At 46.0% G+C, this 21,466-nt stretch overlaps 1 protein-coding gene across 2 annotated transcripts in view; it reads right to left on the reverse strand.

Moving 5' to 3' along the window:
• Window positions 1–13,211, reverse strand: part of MBNL3 (muscleblind like splicing regulator 3) — a 74,306-nt gene extending 61,095 nt beyond the window's left edge. For both annotated transcript variants that reach the window (XM_029911828.1, XM_029911827.1), the window contains exon 1: window positions 12,386–13,211. In XM_029911828.1, the coding sequence (XP_029767688.1) occupies window positions 12,386–12,559 (174 nt within the window). In that variant the 5' untranslated portion in view covers window positions 12,560–13,211. The remainder of the gene's footprint in view (window positions 1–12,385) is intronic.
• Between the last annotated feature and the right edge of the window lie 8,255 nt (window positions 13,212–21,466).

The raw sequence follows: 21,466 nt of genomic DNA on the forward strand, positions 1-21,466 counted from the left end.
AGGGTCCTAAAGCCCAGGCTCCAGCTCAAGCCCAAATATCTACACCGCAATTAATCAGCCCCCTTCGCCCGAGTCAGCTGGCATAGGCCAGCTGTAGAGTAGACACACGCTCAGAAACTGCTCCCTGCTCTTCAGATGGTTTCACATATACCCATGGAGTTCCCTGATGCATCCCAGTATCTACCAAGCCAAGTCAACCCGTGGCAACGTAATTCACAGAAATATAGAAAACTGAACAGATGCCCAGTGCATGCAGAACCACAGGCAGGGAGGTTACATCACTGCAGAAAAGATTACGTTAAAAATCTACTGTATCTTTAAACAGTAGTTTCATGTTAGCACCTGGAGACTTCCAGCATGCCTTACATCACAGAAGAACCTTTACACAGGCTGACGGGGTGGAAATGTGTGAGCACTGTTGAGTAGTTTAGGTCTGTGATTTTGAGAAAGGATGCCCCGGTGGCAGCAGAGAGGATAGCTAAATGGAAATATGTTCTGTGCTAAATGAAAATCAAATCGATATTTTTAGACCCTGTTGTAGAACCTTTCTGCTTAGGGAGGCCCACAGTGCTTACAGGAAAATAGAAGCAAACACTAGAAATCTGAATTTAGAGCAACTTCTGGAGAGAGGATGCAGTGCTATTGACAGAATCCATGGATTTTGCATGCTATAGCGAGAAGCGTGTATTGCCATGCTAATGGATTTTGACCAGACTGGAAGCCAGAGTGCACTACCCTCTTATCAGAGGTTACCTTATCAAAAAGCCTTGTGAAGAGGGAGTGGTACAGGTCAAACGGCAATGTTGCATCATGTCACAAACTGAGTTCAGAGTACTTGGAAGCCTAACCGCGCACATGCACGCACTCAGCAGTGTCTGTGCAACGGCCACCGTCTCGGCTGACACGCTGGGCCTGAACTGAGGACAGCCAGGGTTAAAAGCAGGGCTGTTTCAGTGCAAGCTAAAGCTCCCTAGCTGGGGCTGTTCCACACTCCTCTCCTCTGCAGGCCAGCACAGCAGGTAACTGCGTCTGATTTTTTCACCCGCTGTTGGCAGGCACAAACCTCGTCAGTGCAACTTAAGTGCCCATATTTGAATAAAATGATCCTGAGTGTCGGCGTATGCAAGGGAGACGATAGCGCTAAGCTGGGCGGGGAGTGGTGACAGGGAGAGGGAAACTACCATGGGAATTGGGGAAGGTATACAGAGTGCAATTCCTCTCCCGCTTGCTGTCACTACCCTGGGCCCTGCGCCAACAAGTGACCCTGCTGGAAGCAGGAGGAGTGCCTCTGAAGTCCATTCACACATGCTTAAAGTTATTGCCTAACATAGAATCATACAATATCAGGGTTGGAAGGGACCTCAGGAGGTCATCTGGTCCAACCCCCTGCTCAAAGCAGGACCAATCCCCAGACAGATTTTTACCCCACTTCCCTAAATGGCCCCCTCAAGGATTGAACTCACAACCCTGGGTTTAGCAGGCCAATGCTCAAACCACTGAGCTACTTAAAGTTAGGCATCTGCTTCGGTACTTTGCTGAGCTGGGGCCTAGCTGGGAGGCTCTGTGCTAAGTGGGAGAGAGCACGCTCGGCAGCCTGCCTGGGAAAGGTCTCCACGGGTACCCGTTCAAGCAGCGTGCAGATAATCTGAAGGGTTCAGAGTCAGACCCCAATAGAACTTTCTCTACTGCTTTTTTAGGCAAACGAAAACAGGAGTCAGCACTTCACCACCATCTACCCAGCCAGAACACTAAGGTTACTCTTGGCTCAGGTTAATGCCGAAAATGCTGCATGCTCTGTCCCTGTGGGACACCGATTAGCCCCTGGCTCAGAAATGGGATCTGAGACCCCTCTAACCACATCCGAGGGGTAGGCTCTGCACTGCCACAGCGTGTTGGCTGGGAGAGGAGAACCTGGCAGTGGAGCATGTGGAAAAGCCCTTCCTGAAGCTGCTTTGACTCTACCACTGAGCTCCTGGCCTACCAATCCTACCAATTTCCTGGGTGCTGAAATGAACGTACCCACTGTCCGGAGGGCCCGGCTCAAGGAGAAGCTGTAATAGATCTGGGGGGCTGTGGAGAAGGAAGGCAGTTCTACAGCCACTGGTGGGTAGTTAGCTACAAACACAGCAGCACTGTGAATCTGATGCCCCCAGTACATTTGAACTGGGTTAATTAAACCATTATTTTAACATGACGAAAGGGCTAGCATAGCTCTGCACACTGCCACACCTTGCCAGAGCTGGTTCTGGGGCCGAAAGCTCCACCTTCTGAGCTAAATTAAGCCCTAAAGCCAAACGATTCTTTGGGAGGGATCTTCCCCTGCTGGGAATTGACACCCATCTCTCTTACGGGCAAATCTAAACCTGACCCGACAGTCCCTCTGACTGCTCTCCTGCACAACGCACCATAGAACGAGGCCAATCCTGCTCTCCCGTCTGTGCAGCCCGCTGAAGTCTGCTGGGCTGCAAGGACTGGGGAGCAAAGCTGCCCAGCCTGAGTAAAAAGATGACCCAAGCTGAGGATTTCAATAAAAACAAAGGTTACAGCTGTTTTAAGCTCTGCAGCCCCCGTGCTAGTGGCAACACACTGCACTGATATCCACGGGGCCGAGTTAAAACCCACTTGTTATCGCCCCACAGGAGTCCAACCCCAACCTAATTCAAAGAGAGACCCCTTGTTTTTGCATATCCGGGCAGCAGAAGGGTTGCAGAGACACTCCATGTGGGCAGGTGGGGGGCAGTTGGTAACTCTGCCATGGAGCAGTGCTCCAGAGGAGAGCAAATTCCTGTCAGGTCAGTTGGGTCCTTTACCCAGGAGCCGCAGTGCTTTGCTTGAGGGCAGGTGGCTCCCACCCACCTGTCAGGTAAGAACTAGCCTTGCTTAGATAGAGGGAAACATGCAACTGGTGAATTCCCAGGAAAATATCGCTAGACAAGAGCAAGCGCAAAACAATTGAAAACGTGACCTTCGCCGGTTCAAGATTTCGTTTTTTAGATGCCCACCTCACTCTACAATGCAGCCCGCTGCTCTTGATCTGCACGAATCCAAGTCAACAGCAGAGGTGCTGCGTTTCCAAAAGGGATCGGTACAAAGCACATCAACTGACTGGAAGGAAAATACCTAAGGACACTTCCTATGCACAGTCAGTGCCCAGTAGGGTGACCAGATGTCCCGATTTTATAGGGACAGTCCCGATTTTTGGGTCTTTTTCTTATATAGGCTCTTATTTCCCCCCACCCCACCCCACCCAGTCCCGATTTTTCACACTTGCTGTCTGGTCACCCTAGTGCCCAAGTATGATCCATTAACTGCTAAATGGGCCAACATGCCAAATATACCATACCCATGTATCAGACAAGCGGCTTAAGGAAGTCATCACTGTTGAGCTGAGTAAATAATACGCACGTTAATTCTTTTGGTAAGAATGAATTTAGTGTCATGAAAGAGGCCAGGTTGATAACTGAGGAGGCGGAGCTCAGAACAGTATAGAGGATGGCAATACAAGCTTTCCTGCGCTGCTCCTGCAACTGACCTTCACCCTAGCTAGAGGGGGTCCGAAGGGAGGTCACTCTCCCTCATCTCTCTTCTAATAATGCCCGCAGGGATGTGGGCATCTATCCATCCACTAGGAGCTGTGCTGAGACCACAGGCTAACGTGCAGCCATCTGTCATCGCGCGGAGGTCCCCACGCAGAAGATCTGCATCTCTCCACACAGCCAGGGATGTGCAATTGGAAAGGCAAATGCCCGAGAAGTGACGTGGTGAATCCGGGAGGTTGTGCAAAAGGGAAGGGCCGAATCGGGCCCATTAGGCTCAGTCCTGTCTTGGGGCTGGCACAGAACTGTACCGCCCCAGGGGAGACCAGGATGGGAGACTGACTCAGGGAGGCACAGCTGTTCCCCAGGGCATAGATCCTGGAGCAGCCTGCTCCCAGCCAGTGACGCTTGTGGCCCCATCCCCTCAGGGCCATTGGTATGCGGACAATGCTGTAATGATGGGACAAGTGTGAAGGGCAGAGCTGAAGAAAGAAAAGCCCCTTGCTGGCGAGGAGTTAAAATGATGCTGATGAGGCTGTCCTATCTTCCCCAGGCCTGGGAGGGCGCTAACCCAGGGCCTCTCCAAATGGAACCAACCAAGAGCCGTAGGGATCCCTATTACTGCAGCTCCCTGAGTCTCAGAGATCGATCCCCTGGGCGTGACTCTCCCCACGGCACCCTCCTGCCCCACACAGATGTACGCCGGGACTCTGACCAGAATGCAATGTATTACACACTGACATTAGACGAGCTAATGTTCTGATCGGCCAACAGCTGCAGCAGTATGCTGGCAGAACACAGAGTTCTACTCTTCTTTTTCCCCTGGACCACACCACAAGACATCAGTGCCGCTGGTCCAGCCACGGCCCTGCTAGACGGCCACCTCCTTCCGGCCATTTCGGAACTCACTTATAACTTTTAAATGTAGAAGCAAAAAGGCTTCCCACCTCCCTACGGCCCCTGGGGGCACAGAGGCTCCAAGGGGGCAGGGCCACGTCTCCGTCCTCCCATCCTGGCCCTGCACTTGCCAAAAGAGACAGCTGGTCACATGTGAGCTATTAAGCTAAACCCCATAAATGGCACACTGCCTCCAGGCCACCCCTCCACACAGTGCTGTGCCTACAAGGCACAATCAACCTGCGTTAGGCTCAGAGAGGCTAACTAAGGAGTTTAGCCTCTTACGTGACTTCGCTGTTGCTCCTGCGAAGAGCAAGATGGCCCTGAAACCAGCCATGTGGGACCTGGCACAGCCCAGCCGCGATCACAGGAAAGCTGGGTCAGAATTAACGACGCTGTCCCCAGACTCCGTCCTGGGAGGCACTTTGCACACAGATGGGCAGCCACCTTGCGATTCCCAGCCTCACGGCGTCAGGGTCAGCAGGGGCACAACACTCCCCAACTTCTCTAAATGCACTGACAAAGTGAAGAATCCTGGAGACCCGGGGGTCGACAGGCAGGGGCTATCTGCAGTGCAGAACACAATGCAAAAGAAAACCTTCACACTGTGCATGCACAGGAACTCTCTGCCTGTCTCCTCATAGTATACTATGCCCTTGCTTGCTGCCAGGTACCCCAAACCACCTGATCTGGGAGAATGCAACTCACCAAGCTAAGATAAAACATTCTCAACTGTGGAAAGAGCCACCAGAAACAATGAGCGTGGCCCTCTCTAGAGCAACCCGAAAAACCCATCTGCTTGCTAGAGCTGCCCACCAGGAGCAGAGACAAGGAATTACTAACACTTGCAGATAAATAAATCAAGTGAAAAATCCTGGAGCTGCAAAGAGCAGAACTCTATGGACAACCCTAAATAAACCTAAGCTATTGTGTTCACTGCTGCAGTGTTACAGTGAGGCGTGCGTTATGCAGATTAAAAACATAGGATATATACTCTACTCAGTACATGTCACACATGAGCTACAGAAGTAACTTCTCCCACCACAGTAAACCGTATGAACACAACACTCTACTTATTAAGTCATACGACAGAGTATTAGTGAACAAGCGCTGAAATAAGCATGCCATCTACAGTAGCTTCCTAGTTTTCAGTCTCATCTCCTCGATTGCTCCTATGGAAGGTGAGTCTGCTGCTAGTTGCAAAGGATAAATACCAGTATCTGTGTGCTGACAAAATTATGACATTACATACTCTTTTTTTATAACAGACTGAATCACAATGCACAGAACAAAGGTAATCAGGCCCTAAGAAATGGGTGTTATTTTTAAATTTTAAGTCTATTTATTTCTTTAATTTTAACTATGGCACTGTTACAAAAAATACCCAGTAATTACAGATTTAATATATTTTCCCCTCTTTTAGGCTCTGATTCAGCAAAGCAGTTAAGCAAATGCCATAAGACACCTTAGACATCCCAAAACCTGCCAAAATCTCAACAGAACGCTATTGCAAAATAAATTAATTCCTGTTCAGATACTGTCATTCTGATGTTAAGGAAAATGTGTAGTGCATTAGTAACTGCTGTAAAATAAAAACTTCTCACAAAGGCAATTTATTTCTAAATTGTTTGTCTGGTTTACTTAGGGCTTGCCTACACATGAGAGTTAATTCAGAATAAGACAGGGTGTGACTTTAAATTGGATTAACTATTCCTGATTAACTCCATGTGTGGACCCACTTATCCCAGAAATAAGAGTGCCTTATTCCGAATTAAGTTATTTCCACTGAAATAAACTAATCTGGAATAAAGCACTCCTATCCCAGAATAAGAATGTCCACACATGGAGTTAATTAGGAATAGCTATTCTGGAATAACTCCCCATGTGGACAAACCTTTAATGATGCTCTCTTTGACTAAACTCTCTGAGATATGGTCTAAAATTCACTTACCATCCTTTTCTTTAAAATTTTTAAGAAAATATCAATTTTTTAAAAAAGAAAATGGCCATATACTGAGCTCAGCGCTGTTTATGTTAATTCCCATAGGCTTTGAAATCTTAACACATATCAAACTCAATTCTGGTCGCACACCAGTGTAACTCAGGGGTAACTCCACTGAAAGTCAGAATAGAAGGGGTTCAAATTTAGTATCAAGCCCATAAGGAACAACCTTGTGTGTCCTAATCTCATAAGTAGATTGAATACATTTGGATAATCAAGGTTTCAGACTGCCAGGGAAGATTTTCTATGTAAATATCAGATGTCAAGTGACACCACCCAATTGTTGAAAACAAAGTTTGGATAACTAAGTTTTGAATAATCAAGGCCTTTTCTGTATCACATCCGTTACCAACACATAATTTCACATCTGAATGTTTCAAAGACCTAGTTTAGTGCTGACCAGCTTAAAAACAACAACAGACAGTAGTAGTAGTTTCATAAGGCCACAGTTTCAAATCTGACCCCCACAAATCCAAATCTGGACATCTGAGATTTTTGGCTTGCTACGTTTTGGCATCCAAAACGCTTGGATTTCTTTCTGCCCTAGTACATCAAGTAAGCAAACCTAAGATTGCAAATGTTGTTTTCAAACATTAATCCATATTTTGGGCACTCAAATGGTTACAAATGTAAATCAAAGCCTCTTTGAAATTTTGGTCCATATTATATGCACGCTTAATTAGTACATTTGTATCCATGAAAGTTCCTTTGCCCAGTCACGTTACATATCAATTTGTGTTTCCAGTAACCCAACAATGTCTGTCTTAACCTCTTTTAAAGATGTACAGAAGCAGCCAAGAACTCAGACTCTAACAATCTGCTGTCAAGGCAATTAAAAAACCAGAAAGGCTCACAGTGGTATGGGTTATATGCTTGACTAGTTGAGGAAAGTTAACGGACGAGCACTTATTGGCGGACTGCTATAACGCCCTGGTAGTTCTGGGCAAGTTGGCAAAACCAGCTGATCAAGAGTGGCCCCCTGAAAATGCCACTGGTTTAAATGGGGTTGTATGTCAAACCTGAGCAAGGAACGTGATGAGTCTAACACTTACTTGATCGCTTGTAATGAATTTAAATGGCCTTGTTGCAGATTAACTCCCTTTCCTCAATATTACTGTTCTGTTTCCCTGGAAATGAAAACTACTGTCAATTGCTGAATGGCTGTTAAATGCGATCTAGTTTATAGTGGCATAAGTACCCTGCTATCCTTTGCTGAGATTTTATTTTCTGTTTCATAGCTTCTTAAACTAATACTTCTCCGTGAAACACAACAGATATCACGACGCCTCATAAACCACCAATACATTAGGAGGGCTTTTTCCCCTCCAGTAAAAGATAAGCAGAGTTACCCCAACACTGAACCAAATCAGAGCCCTAAGTCTTTTCTGTGAGGATGCCCATCAATTCTGCTTGCCCAGGGCAGACCTAGTAAAGGGAAAGCACTGGAAATTTGTTCTCCAAAGGTAGCAGTAAGTGGCGTATGATATTCACATCTGAATTCAAATAATCCTGCTCTTCTTAACGAACCTGAAGGAGGAAGCACAGTGTGTGTGGTGTCCTGGTATAGAAGCCAAACTTCTGATCAGCTTCAAACAGCACCTTTTCTTCTTTTGATAATCAACTTGCCAGAGAAAGATTTCCTTCTCTTCCCCTCAGTTCCCCTCTCAAAAATAGCCTGAGTTCCAGGATGGGCGAGATTCAGTCCTGCACTTGGGACCAATTTTGGAACCAAAATTTTGCAACTCTTTGAGGCTCCAAAGAGGATGCATAAGGCAGCCACCCCAGACTCCTGTAAATAAAACCTTCATATCCCACCCATTATGTATCCCATATTACTTGGAGAGAAAATACACCAAGAGAGATGCAGACACACATGCACACAGAAATGTGGAGCAGAGAGCTTGGCACCTCCTTTGACAAGCAAGGCTACATCTGCAACCATATCTGTTTTTACTGTTCGATGGGCATGTAATAATCGAAGAATACCGAGCTGTAATAATGTTAAGAACACTGTATGTGACGTGGTCAGTGAGGTGATGTGATTGCATACTGGCTTACCAGACATTCCTGTATTAATGTTCTGTTCTAGCGTAATAAGGGGCTGTGGGAAAAACAAGCAGGGAAACAACACTCTGGATCCAGATAAGCAACTGCGAAACAAACCCGGGGAGGGGGGGGCAACTGAAAGACAACGGGGGAACCTATTCACTTTGAGCATCCTATATCTTGTCTCTAACAAAGAGACGCAGCTCTTCTGCAATGCTGGGAACAGAGATCAAGAGAACATTAAACAGTTAAAAAGCTATATGGGTGGGGGTGGGAGGGGGGCAATTGTCAGGGGCTGCCAGGGGGACAGGGTGGCTCTGCGAAGAGCTGGATCCTTCCAGAGAATGGGAAGCCCAAGGCAAAGGCCGCCGAGTGTCTAGACGGTTTATTGCTTTAAGGTCTGTTTTCTCTGAAATGCTTTTGTTCTAAATAAATACTGCTGTTTGGTGGTGGCTGTCCTAGCTGCCGGAGGGAACAAACAGCATGTAGGCACTGCCAAGAACTCAGGTCTGCTGAGGTGATCTCAGACCAGGCCTAGGTGTCAACTGTGAAGGGGAGAACCGCTTCATTCCTCCCCAAGCCAGAGATGATGGTGAGAGGCCCAAGACCTGAGAGAGGTGCACCTGAAGAGACCAGGAGGGGTCAGAGTCCAGCGCCTGTGATAACCGTTACCTCGGCCCCCACCACACCACACCACACCTCACCTCTCTTGTCTAGTCACCTGCTGACCCTTTTCTTAACTCTGAGCGTTCTGGGGCAAGAACCGTCTTTGTATGGCTTATTTCTACAACCCCTCACACAATGGGGTCCAGATTCCCAGGGGCCCAGCGTTGCCACATCTCACAGGATCATCACGAGCCTCAGGAGAGTTGGTGCGTTTCTTAAAAAATAAGTTTCCAGCCCTCGCAGCTGTCGAGAAACACTTGGAAACCTGACCCGAAAGGCACAAAACCCAGAGAGCAAATCAAACGGAGCCCACACTGATTACTGTTTAAAAACCGCCTGATTTCAAAGCCGATCGCACAATTTTTAGGGCCTGGTGGATGATTCTGGGATTTGTGGGATTGGCGGCACTTGGGGTCTAACATTGCTACTCCTCTCCTGCGGTTTCCTCTCTGTGGGATGAAGCAAACTGGGCCATTGCGATGCAACGGATCCAATCAGAGAAGTCCAGGGAAAACTTCCCACTCAGACTCTGTTTTCCTGCCACTTAAACGGTCTGTACAGAGCATGTGCTTCTATATTGAAGACCAGGCTGTAATGAGTGTGTAAATTTATTCATCACCTAATCACACATAACAAAACAGATGAGATACATGCTGAGCAGGAAGCTTAAGCGAGTAGCTGACCCCTTTCAACAACAACTTTGATATCTCTTTTCTCTTCCAAACTGGATGTTCCCGGACTTCCCCCCCATGGTTAATTGCAGCCATGTGCTATTGCCAATGGGTGAGATTTGAACCTGAGCCAACCAGTGCACATGGGGATCTGCACACTTCATTCCTTGAGTCCAGCTCTGCAGAGAACTGCCTAGGGCAGAAGCCTGGGTGCTTGTCAGGAGCGCCTTACTGAGTGGTAACCCACAAAGAGAGTGAAGCATTATGTACTGCACGTCACTTTAGTTAGCCCTGCCTACAAGGCAATTTATGGGCGTTAAGTAACAGAGCCAGACTGAGTGGTTAGACTGTTTATGAGGCGCTCCAAACTAAAACCTACTTCGGCAGCTCTCTCCCATGGTCCAGTAAGTGATATATTGGACTATCACACCGAATATTTACTGTACTCCTTTTAGCTAACAAGTGAATGTTATACAATTTAAAGTAAACATATTAATCTCTTTATCCAAAATATTTGTCCCACCACTGGCTGCAGTTCAAAAGATTCAAGGGCACAAGGAACATTAACTTTTTTCTTTGCTGATAAAAATATATTTCAGTCTATCACTGTTAGCAGGTGAGTAATGTAAATGAACATTTGAACGGCGTTATATAACTAAGGAATCATCTGATGAACTTGGATTAACAAGAACAAAGCTAAAGGCAACTTGGATGTCTGAACTTCCTATCAACATGGAACAAACAGGAAAAAGCTAGGAAGGTAAAAACTGTAATAATACGGGTTAGACTCTGTCAAACGGGACCTGGACATGGTCTTTTTTTCACTAGTTCACCTAATTACTGTGCCCGAAATTTAAACTAAAGCCAAGGCTTTTCAAGAAAAACTCCACGTTCAATGGGAAATTTTTAAGATCACAAAATTATCAGATTCTTTCTAGCAATTCAGACAACAGGAAACTTATCCTACTTTAGCACTACAAGCATAAGTAGTGATTTGGAGTGTCTCCGTTTTATTCAGGCCCAACTTCAGACACCCTAAAGGGAGATCACTATTCAGAAAGCGCCCTCTGAAAAATCAGACACCTTTAAGATGTTATGGAGGGGATGGGATGTTGATGGAGGGAAGGGTATGACGAAGTTGCCTACAATGGTATCTGGCCCCTCCGTGACTGCTATAAGCAAGCATCTTCAATGACCTGAGATGGGACACTAGAAGGGGAGGGCTTTGAGTTACTACAGAGAATTCTTTCCCAGGTGCCTGACTGCTGGTCTTGCCCACATGCTCAGGGTCTAACTGATTGCTGTATTTAGGGTCAGGATGGAATTTTCTCCCAGGTCAGATGGGCAGAGACCCTGGTGGGTTTTTGCCTTCCTCTGCAGCATGGGGCACAGGTCACTTGCTGGTTTGAACTAGAGTAAATGGTGGATTCCCTATAACTTGCAGTCTTTAAATCATGATTTGAGGACAACAGTAACTCAGCCAGAAGTTATGGGCCTATTACAGGAGTGGGTGGGCGAGGTTCTGTGGCCTGTGAGGGCTGGAGGTCAGACTAGATGATCATGATGGTCCCTTCTATGTCTCAGATTAGGCACCTCAGATTTGATGCACTCAAAATCACTAGTCGCTTTTGAAACATTTTTGCTTTGGCTTTCAATGGGTGAATTAGAATGATTTTTCTGTTGTCTCCGTTGCTGGAAAGAATCTGGTAATTTTGTAAACTTTAAAACGTTTCCCAATGAACTTTAACTGTGACAAGGAATAAAGCAGCATTTACTTCCTGTGAAATTGAACTCTCAGGAATGATCACTAGCAAAAGATTTAGCTCATTAACTCACATATGATTTTCACACTCTGCATCTTTTCACATCATTTGAAATCTCCTCCTATCCCCAACTTTCTCTAGGCAGCACTCTCCAAATATTTTGGCTGCCTATAACATATTTGGTGCAGTGTATCTGCACCCCAATGCAGGCAAATACAGCTGAGACTGATCAATTATTGAAAATGGTGTCTTTATTTAAAAGCATGTTTCAGAGACCTGTCCTGAATTCAAAGCCAGCATGCTCTGGACACAAGTTAAAAGTTTTGCTGTTCTAGGGTGCTCAGTTTTGGATCTCTGCTTTTCTCATTTCACTTTCATTTACGGTCTGTAACCTGAGTTCTCCATTTCAGGCATAGCCATGACCTACAATCTCAAAACGCTCTACATAATGTGCTCTCTCTCCAATGTTCAATATTCTGTACATTTGTACCAGATGTCAAAACTGAATACAAAACATAATTGTGGCAGAGTTAAAGTTTTCCCTGTCTCTACCAACACTGCTGGTACCTTTCACAGGAAACTTCCTGATACTTCCAGTGTCTGAATCAGGCTGAATGAAACAATTGTGGGGTGCTAAATATTAGCTAAACTAGATTTTAGGGGCTATATTTTACACAAACAACATCCTCCCTGCAGAAAAATACTTGTTATACTCATCTCTCATATTCCACCCACTTGAAATGATTCAGGAAGAGAATGACAGCAAAGTGAGATTAAGCAATGCATGTGTTAGACAGTCCTCACCTTTAGAGAGTCAAAGCAGGCAATAACTCGACCATTTTCCACATGGCAACTCCGTGACGGATGGGCAAACTTGCACTCTGCATCAGATCGAGAACAAGTACCTCTCTGAAATTCTCGACATACTTCTAAAGTCAGCCATTTTGTATCACGAACCAGGGAAACGTTTACAGCCATATTAAAAACAAAAATTAAAACGCAAGCAATCACACCCTTCTTTAGGACAATATTACTGCTGATTTTTTTAAAAAGGGTAAAAAAGTGAATTCAAGTTAAATGTGAAGAAATAACGAACTTGTTGCTTTGGTAAAATTTCTATTCGTCAGCACTTAGGTTTTCATTTAAGTCAAATTGTGTTTGTTTCAACAAGAATTAAACATAAAGCCAATCATAAAATAGAAATCTTATCAGAATAACTGAAAATCAAATGAGAGGCCAGCTCCTAAAAGTGCAATTGTAGAAGTTAAAATATAAGTGTTATATTTTGTGCCACTGCCAAAGTTACTTGAAAATAACTGGCAGACTTTCAAAAGAATTCTGTGCTCTCCAGTTAATGGTTTCAATTATTCTTGCAAAAAGCATATGCGGCTGGCAGCGCTTCTGTTTGCGGAATGGTCTCGGTCCTTGGGCAGAAAACTTTTTTTTTCCCTTTTATTTCTTGGTTCTAAAAATGACAATTCACGAGTATTAAAAGGAGCGAAAGGATGTTATCACTCAAAAATATTTGCTACATACTCGGGAAGGAAAAAAAATGGCTGAGTGAACAGAGTGTAAAAAGGAAAAAAGGGGGGGCGGGGATGGATGAGTTGCCGTTAGGGAAAAAACTACAAGCAACAAAAAAAAAAAAAAGGGGGGGGGGGGGGGGGGGAGGGGGAGAGAGAGGCAGCCTTAGACAGAAATCCAAGCAGCAGTGGCTTCAGGAAAGGCACTTTTCAGCAACCTGTAGGAAAAAGAGAAATAGAATCAGCTAAAACAATCCAATCTCCCCCATGCCAAACTCTAGCTTTAAGAAACAACTGTGTTCATTTTAACAGGAAATCTGCAGCTACTGACAGTGCGGCATAGTGCAGTCAGCCATTGTAGATAAAAAGGGCATTTCCCACATGAAGCTGCGCATGGTAAGAGGAAGCAACCAATTAGATTTACTGTTGCAGCAGAAGGCCTGGGCAGCCACCCAATAAAAGAGATTGTTTCATATTGATCTATTCTGGCAGACATTCATTTTTGTGCCCACTGCACAGAAAATGCCTTAGTTTTACATGACGGCCTCTGGTGCATTCGTGATACATATCTGCGTTTCAAATTTAAGTAGCTTAGCATAGGATTCACTTAATGGGCTGCTCCCAAGCTGAGGTTTGGGTTACATACCTGCTCCTGAAATCCAGAGGATAAGAATCACTAGGAAAGCTAACCTACTGTACGCACCAGCTGTTTATTTCTCCCTCTTTAAAGAGAACGGCTGGTGGCTGTGTGCCACAGTGAGAATGCAGCTAGACAGAGAAACGGTAACACGCGAGACCAGGGTGGAGTATGGTTTTCAGACAAAGAAGACTTAAATTGTTGTTCTGTTTTTTAAAGATAGTAAAAATCTCCCCCCACTAGGAAGCTTTCTGGCAGGAAGAGCAGATATTGCTTTCATTGTGTACAAAGAAGCAAAGCAGAAGGCACTGCCATAGTTCAGCCCTCATACGCACACTGCTCCGCGTCGGTAAGGTGTTTTATTTAACCCACTGTTAACTGGGGAATACATTTCAGCGGCTGACCGTAAGGTTACATGGAAACGAGAGACTAATTCACAGTCGTGTGTCTATAAAGCTGGGCTTGACAAAATCAAAAGCAAAACCGACATGGAAACTTGAGCCACATGCACAGAGCAGAAAAAAATTAACTCATTGTTAACAACTGTGTGTTACTGCAGGGTTGAAGGAGATTTCAATGACTGTCGTTATTCCGTTTCCAGCATCTTCAGCGTGTTGCACAATAAATGATTGTCAATAACTTTCTATCACTGATTTTCTTTGTGGGGGGTAACATGTTACGTCATCCCTGGAGTTTCCCACATTTATATTAGAGGCAGCTGACGGAGTCGGATAGGATTCAATTGGTTCAAGATTTCTGAGATCCACCTCTTTTTGCAAAACATAAGGGCCCAATCCTAAAAACATATACATGCGTGTAAATTTACTCACATGAGCAGACATATGCACATGCATAAGTGTATGTAGGACCGGGACCTCACATTGCAAGAAATGGAAATTTAAATCCTTCCTATATTATAGATATATTGTCAGAACTACATTTGTTAGCAATTTATACATTTTAACATAATTGAAAATGCACTCCAGATGTTTGGAGAAAGCACTGAAGGACAATACTGTCATTACATTTTTGGTTTTTACACTAAAAAATTAAAACTGTGCAAAGTAAATTCCAAGTATGTGCTGAACCAATTAAAGTCACAGATTTGCAAGAGAGAGTCATGCAAAAGCACATGGACTCTTACGCACAGACTTGCATCAGTGGAACAGTCTATAGTGCCAGAAGGACGTCTCATTTTCGGGTAACAGAGGGAGAACAGAGACAGTGAATGCCAAATTTACCAGACATGATTTAACCTCTGAAGGGGAGGGGGAAGAAAGCAGAACTGGCCCAATGTCTTCTGGGTTTAGTCAGGAACAGGGAGACTGCTGCTAAACTGATCCTGATTTTGTAGGCAGGGCAATTTTGTGTTTGAATCTGGTTCACTTATGTCCAGCCTCCCAATCCTCCTTTACAGGGCATATATAAGAAGGTACGTAGATACATCTCCACAGACAGCTCGGAACAAGCTGGGTGCAGCTCCTGAAACGAGCTAGCACAGGTTGAGAATGGGTGGGGATTAGGTGGAAAGCTCTTAGGAATTACTCCTAGCAGACTGAAATACAACTTTCTAGTGAACAGGGTCATATTCCAAAGCTTTAGACTCCAGTGGAAAGGAGGGTCTGTTTCTTTGAGCCTGGATGCTATGGGCTCAAACCCGTTATATACCATTAGTGTGGACAAGTAACAATTAACTACCATCTGCCAGTTACAGGGCTCCTCTCATCTTGAAGAGTCTCAAAGCATGTGACAAACTACATGCTCTCCCTTGCTCTCTCATATAGATCTAATATAGAATATTAGAGGTGGTTGGCATTTTTCCATTATAATTTTTTTTTGTTTTTCATCAAAAACCAGATCCAGTACAGAAACTCTCTCTCTCACACACACACACACATACATATACACACACAGAGAGAGATTCTCTCTTAGGGCACGTCTTCACTACCTGCCGGATCAGCGGGTAGTGATCAATCTATTGGGGGGGTCGATTTATCATGTCTAGTGTAGACACGATAAAAACGATCCCCGATCGCGCTCCCCGTCGACTCTGGAACTCCAGCTTGCGAGAGGCGGAAGCGAAGTCGACGGGGGAGCGGCAGTGGTCGACTCGCCGCCGCCCTCACAGCCAGATAAGTCGACCTAAGATACGCTGACTTCAGCTAAGCTATTCACGTAGCTGAAGTTGCGTATTTTAGATCAACACTCCCCCCTCCCCTGCTAGTGTAGACCTGGGCTTACACATACACAATCCAGCAGTACAATGCCCCCAGAGACACCTTGCTGGGGCATCACTTTGTTACTGATTCAGAAAAGCACTGAAGCCTGTGCTTAACTTTAATTATGCAAGCAGTCCCGTTGAAGTAAAAGATGCTTAAATGCTTTGCTGAACCAGGGCCTAAATCACCCACACTACTTCCTAGGTTTATCTTGGATGAAAGGCCTCCAAGTACAGAACAGTCCCAACCCAGCTTATGCTTGCATGATTTTACAAGATCACAGCCCAAAAGATGTATGAGTTAGGATTCCCTACAAGTAATCACAGACATAACTTGCCAGTTCTGTCAATGGTTGGATTGTTGCAGATTTCCCCTCCCAAGAAGCTACATCCCTGTCCATTTTAGCCATATGGCCATGGAGAAAATCTAAAACCTGTGTTCTGACATCATGCTGAGAATTTTATACTGGTGCCATGAGACTCAAATAAAACCAAAGGGGAAAGAAAAGTTCAACAAGCCCCACTGCTGACAGTATAAAAGTACGGCCCTTTCCCCATAATTCAATTCTCAGCAGCATACATTTTGCTTACAACAGTTTCCACATTTTTCCGGTTCTGCGTATTACCGCGTTTTTGGTACTGACTGTTCATTCTCCCGTCTATTTCAAGTAAGAGGAACAAAACTGCCCCCCCCCCCAAAAAAAGCTCAGTAGAATGAAGTTATAAAGGAGGGTCACAAAATATTGTTTTTGTTAATGTTATGCTTGTGGGGAGTTCAGTAAAGGGGGAGGGGCTGTCTTCTGAACTGGTCTGGAGCTGCTGCAAAACAGGCCAGGTCTGTCTGGCAGAACCTATATCCCGGGCTACCAGATGGAACAATTTAGCCCTGACTTCAACCGAATGTCAGCGCAAGGGCAAGCAGCGAAGTGATTGCCTTTCCTCCTTCAGCAACCCAGAACCACAGAACGGAATGCCTGGCCCAGCTAGGGATCACGCCTGGCTGAAATACAGGAGGTGATGGGCTTGCTGTGGAAATCAAAGGCCCCAATTTTGCTGCCACTGAAGTCAGTGGGACCAGGATCAGTCCAATGAGTGACAGTCATGTCAAAGACGCCTTTGGCAGGATTAGCATGCACTGGCCATTTGAGGTAATGTGAGGACGGAGAGCAGAGCAGGAACATACTTGCTCCATGGTCGAATTTCTGCTATGTTCCCTGTCAGTGATCCCTTTTCAGTGATCCACACACACACTTCTGATGGATGCCGACTCGTGTGCCTGTTTCCTGACAGCAGAGTGCACACAGATAGTAATGTATGTGACAGGGTTGATTCAACCAGCTCCCATGTATCAATGATACTACTTCAAGGGCGGTTCTGCTCTGAAAAACGGCATGGTCGGGTTCCTTATTTATTGTATCTCAGTGATTTCCAGATCACATTTGCTCAGTTTACAAGTAAAACGCCCTTTTATCCTAACTGCGGGCCCTACAAACCAGGACTGGTGGGATTTCCCCTCAACAGAAAAACACCCACTGGGGGAAAGAAAACACATTAAAGCTTCATGAAATGAAACAACACACACACAGTGTGATCCACTGGGCAAGCATATTTAATCCCCGATCTTGTCCAAAATGAATGAATAGCTTTAAGTGAAACACCAGAACATAATAACCGAGTCCCGATTCTACTTTAGACAGCAATAGTCATTTACCAACTTAGTGGGTTTTCCTTCAATTAAAGTTTGGAGCAAAGCAATCTGAATGGGTTAACCCCACACTGGATGGATTCTGAACTGGGTGGAGAGGGGAGCAATGCTTTTAAAAATTGACAAAATTCCCAGTTCAGCGGTCCCGTCTTTTGTTGATTCCAGTAAATGGTCACATTGTTGAATCACTGATGTTATTATTGAAAGTCCAGCTTCCAGCAGGGCTTTTGTATGGCCGTTCTTTTAAAAACGTTAAATCTAAATAAATAAGCAGCGATTTTGCCCACTCCCCGTTTCCCTCCTGGCTTCTCGACACTTTGGGAATTATATCTGATCATTTTCTACTGGGTATAAACAAGCACTGGGTGATGCTCTCGGGGCCCTTCCTTTTTAACGTTTTAGAACAGTTAAACTTTTCATTCACGGGCTGAAATTAAGAGTTTAACATTTCCAGTACCAAAAACTTTCCAAATAAATCTAATGTTCATGTAAATGCTTCACGGGACACAGACACTTTAAAAATGGAGGGAAACAACATACAAAAACGCCCTGGATAGTTATTTTCTAGGGGCAGGACACCTAACCCCCCCCCCCCCCAAACCAAACCAATATCCACTGGAGTTTACACATCCCCCAACAACCTCAATCTGGGTCCCAAACTGGGTCCTTCCTTTCTCACACACCCTCATCAGTAGTAAAAGCAGTGCAGGTAAAATTCTACTTTTCCCAGCACACCTGGACATCCCTAGGAGCCCTCAATGGGAACAGAAGCCAGGGTTTGACCTGGAGAATCTTGTTACTGAAATTATTGACAGTGATGGATGAGAAGGAGAGAATCCAGGTTTACACAGATTCCAGAGTGAGATGGTAGTTTGGACATTTGTAGGGGAAAATCCTCCTTTTTATTTGTAAACGGACATATTTGATTTGGGGTCCCTGAGACACAATGAACCTAGACCCTAATGGCGCCGTTTTTACGGAGTCACTTCTCAGGCAAGTGAGCTATGCACCACACTAAAATACATGGCAAGCCAAGTCTCTTCACCACTGGATCACAGAATATCATGGCTGAGGATCAGTGGTTCTCAACCTAGGGTCCGCAGACTCCTGGGGGGTCTGCAGACCATGTCTACGGGGTCCGCAAAAGATCTAGGCTGAAAACTGACTGAACGGAATTCAATAGATACAGATAATAGATTTCCAAAGGGGTCCACACCTCCATTGAAAATTGTGTAGTGGTCCGCAAATGAAAAAAGGTTGAGAACTACAGGCTAGATGAGGTGGCTTCTAGCCCTACACCTCTATGAGTCTTTAAAGCCCCACACTGGGGAAGAGTCTGAAGCAGTATCAATGGACACCAATGAAAAGAAGCCCCATGAAAAGGGAAGGGAAATCTGTGGCCTTTAATTGTGAAGGACGAATTCAGCACAGCAGTAAAGCATATGTTCAAATGTTTTGCTGAATTGGGACCTAGGCTCCTTACAGTGCTCATGTAGACAAGATTCCCATAGTCTCTAGTGGGATTGCAATACCAACTGTTAGCACGCAGGAGCACTGCACCAGCAATTAACAGCATTTGCTCCTACTGCCGATGGTTGGCTTTTTCATAGTGCCTACTCTTTGTCCACGTACAGGAGGGGCTGCAGGCTCCCATCCCAAGGAGGTCAATTTATTTTCCATCACCTTCCAGAGATTTTTTTTCCTTTTAAATCAGAAAATCTATTTGCACCCGAGCCTTTATTCTGTTAAAGCAAACACTTTAAGGGCTTGATAGACACTTGGAATATTTCCTTTACGAACATTCTGTACCTGGACACTTTCTCCCTCAGGGAACAGTTTACTTAATTTAAGGTAGACCTTAGCAGCTAGAAAGAAATAAAAACCTCTTTTGTTCTTCGGCTCAGCTACCCATAAAAAGGAACAGATTTGCAATTTCTCTTCCCTGGACATGCTTGGAAAGTGTTCATTCAGGGTCTAATCGCAGATGTTGGGGCTATGAATCACCATGGATCATACGGCGTGCCAGAGAGTCAAATCTAGCCCCCCAGCTTTCAGCATGCTAAAAACAGGCCAAGTAAGAGAAATAAAACCCTGTGGCAGAAAAAGCCTCATTAGTGGGATATAGGCCTATTTACACATGTGCTCGCCTTAACGGTGTGTGCCACACAGGCATTTGATGTGCAAACTCCACATTTGAGTGTGCAAACAGCTACTAAAGCAGAGGTGGGCAAACTCTGGCCCGCGGGACCCTCCTGCCCAGCCCCGGAGCTCTCGTCCCCAGCCCCTTCCCTGCTATTCCCCCTGCCCCGCAGCCTCAGCTCGCCCCGCTTCCGGCGCAATGCTCTGGGCGGCGGGGCTGCAATCTCCTGGGGCAGCGCAGCTACAGAGCCGCGGCCTGTCCTGGTGCTCTGTCCTGCGCAGTGGCAGCGTGGCTGGCTCTGGCTGCCTGTCCTGGTGCTCTGGGCTGCGTGGCTGTAGCGCCACCAACCACCGATACTCCAGGCAGCACGGTAAGGGGGCAGGGGGGGTTGGATAGAGGGCAGGGGAGTTCGGGGTGGTGGTCGGGGGAGGGGGTGTGGATAGAGGGTGGGGAACAGGGGGGTTGAATGGGGAAAGGGGTCCCGGGGGGGCAGTCAGGAATGAGAGGAGGGGTTGGATGGGGTGGTGGGGGGCAGTCAGGGGCGGGGTTCCGGGGGCGGTCGGGGGACAGGGAACGGGGGTGGGGGGGTTGGATGGGGCTGGAGTCCCAGGGGGCCAACGGGGGCAAGAAGCAGGAGGGGTTGGATGGGGGTGGGGGCCAGGCCACGCCTGACTGTTTGGGGAGGCGCAGCCTCCCCTAACCAGCCCTCCATATAATTTCGGAAACCCGAAGCGGCCCTCAGGCCAAAAAGTTTGCCCACCCCGTACTAAAGCATGGTGTTGCCTGTTTTGCATGCACACTTGTGCCTCCAATTTAGGTAGCCACTTTCAAAAATGTGGGTCACCTGGGCATGAACTTTTTGTACATAGCAACAAGGGGAAAGTATTTCCTCAGAGCAAAAGGACAAAGCTCCATATTGCATCATGCATTTCGGAAACTACTGAATAAAGGCCTGGCTAAAGCGCCATATACCTGCAGCATTCTTGCATGCACCCCAGGGACTGGGACCGCCACATGGGGCTATACGCGGAAGCCCTGGAGAAGATGGAGACGCCAGGCACGGCTCACATATCACTCACCCATGTGCCCTCATACAGATTATAGTGGCGCTGACATGATCAAAGGAGACCTTACGGTCCTCCTCAGAGGGAAAGGCGGCAGCTGCACAACCTAAAGATGGATGTAGCAAAAAGGGGGGGGGGGGGTGTGAGGAGAGATTCAAACACAAATGAGGAAAAAAACCCTGGGGAATTTTATTTCCCCCCCCTTACAGAAAATGCAAATATTCTGGATCCGTTTCCAATCTGCAGTAAACAACCACAGTGACATGATAGCGCAGGATGCAGCCCACAAAATCTATCCTGTACTGTCATGTTGCTGTAGCTGTTTACTGCGGAGTAGAAGTGAATCCTGAGTATTTGCAACTCTGTAAGGGGGTGGAGGCGTGTAAAAGTTGGACAGGTCTTTTTTGCTTCCGAATTCCAGAACTCCATACTGCAGACTGTGATCCAATAGCCTGGCCAGACACGGCACTCACAGCTTGTCCTGCACCATGCTCATCCTCCTGCCTAGAAATGCTCAGTACATTAGTTCAAAAATGACCTTCCCCCACAGGCCCACAGAAATGAATCTTCACTCAAATATTTTCAGACACGAGATCAG

Source organism: Terrapene carolina, unplaced genomic scaffold (assembly GCF_002925995.2).
Source record: "Terrapene carolina triunguis isolate 2854851 unplaced genomic scaffold, T_m_triunguis-2.0 Scaffold131, whole genome shotgun sequence".
Lineage (NCBI taxonomy): Eukaryota > Metazoa > Chordata > Testudines > Emydidae > Terrapene > Terrapene triunguis.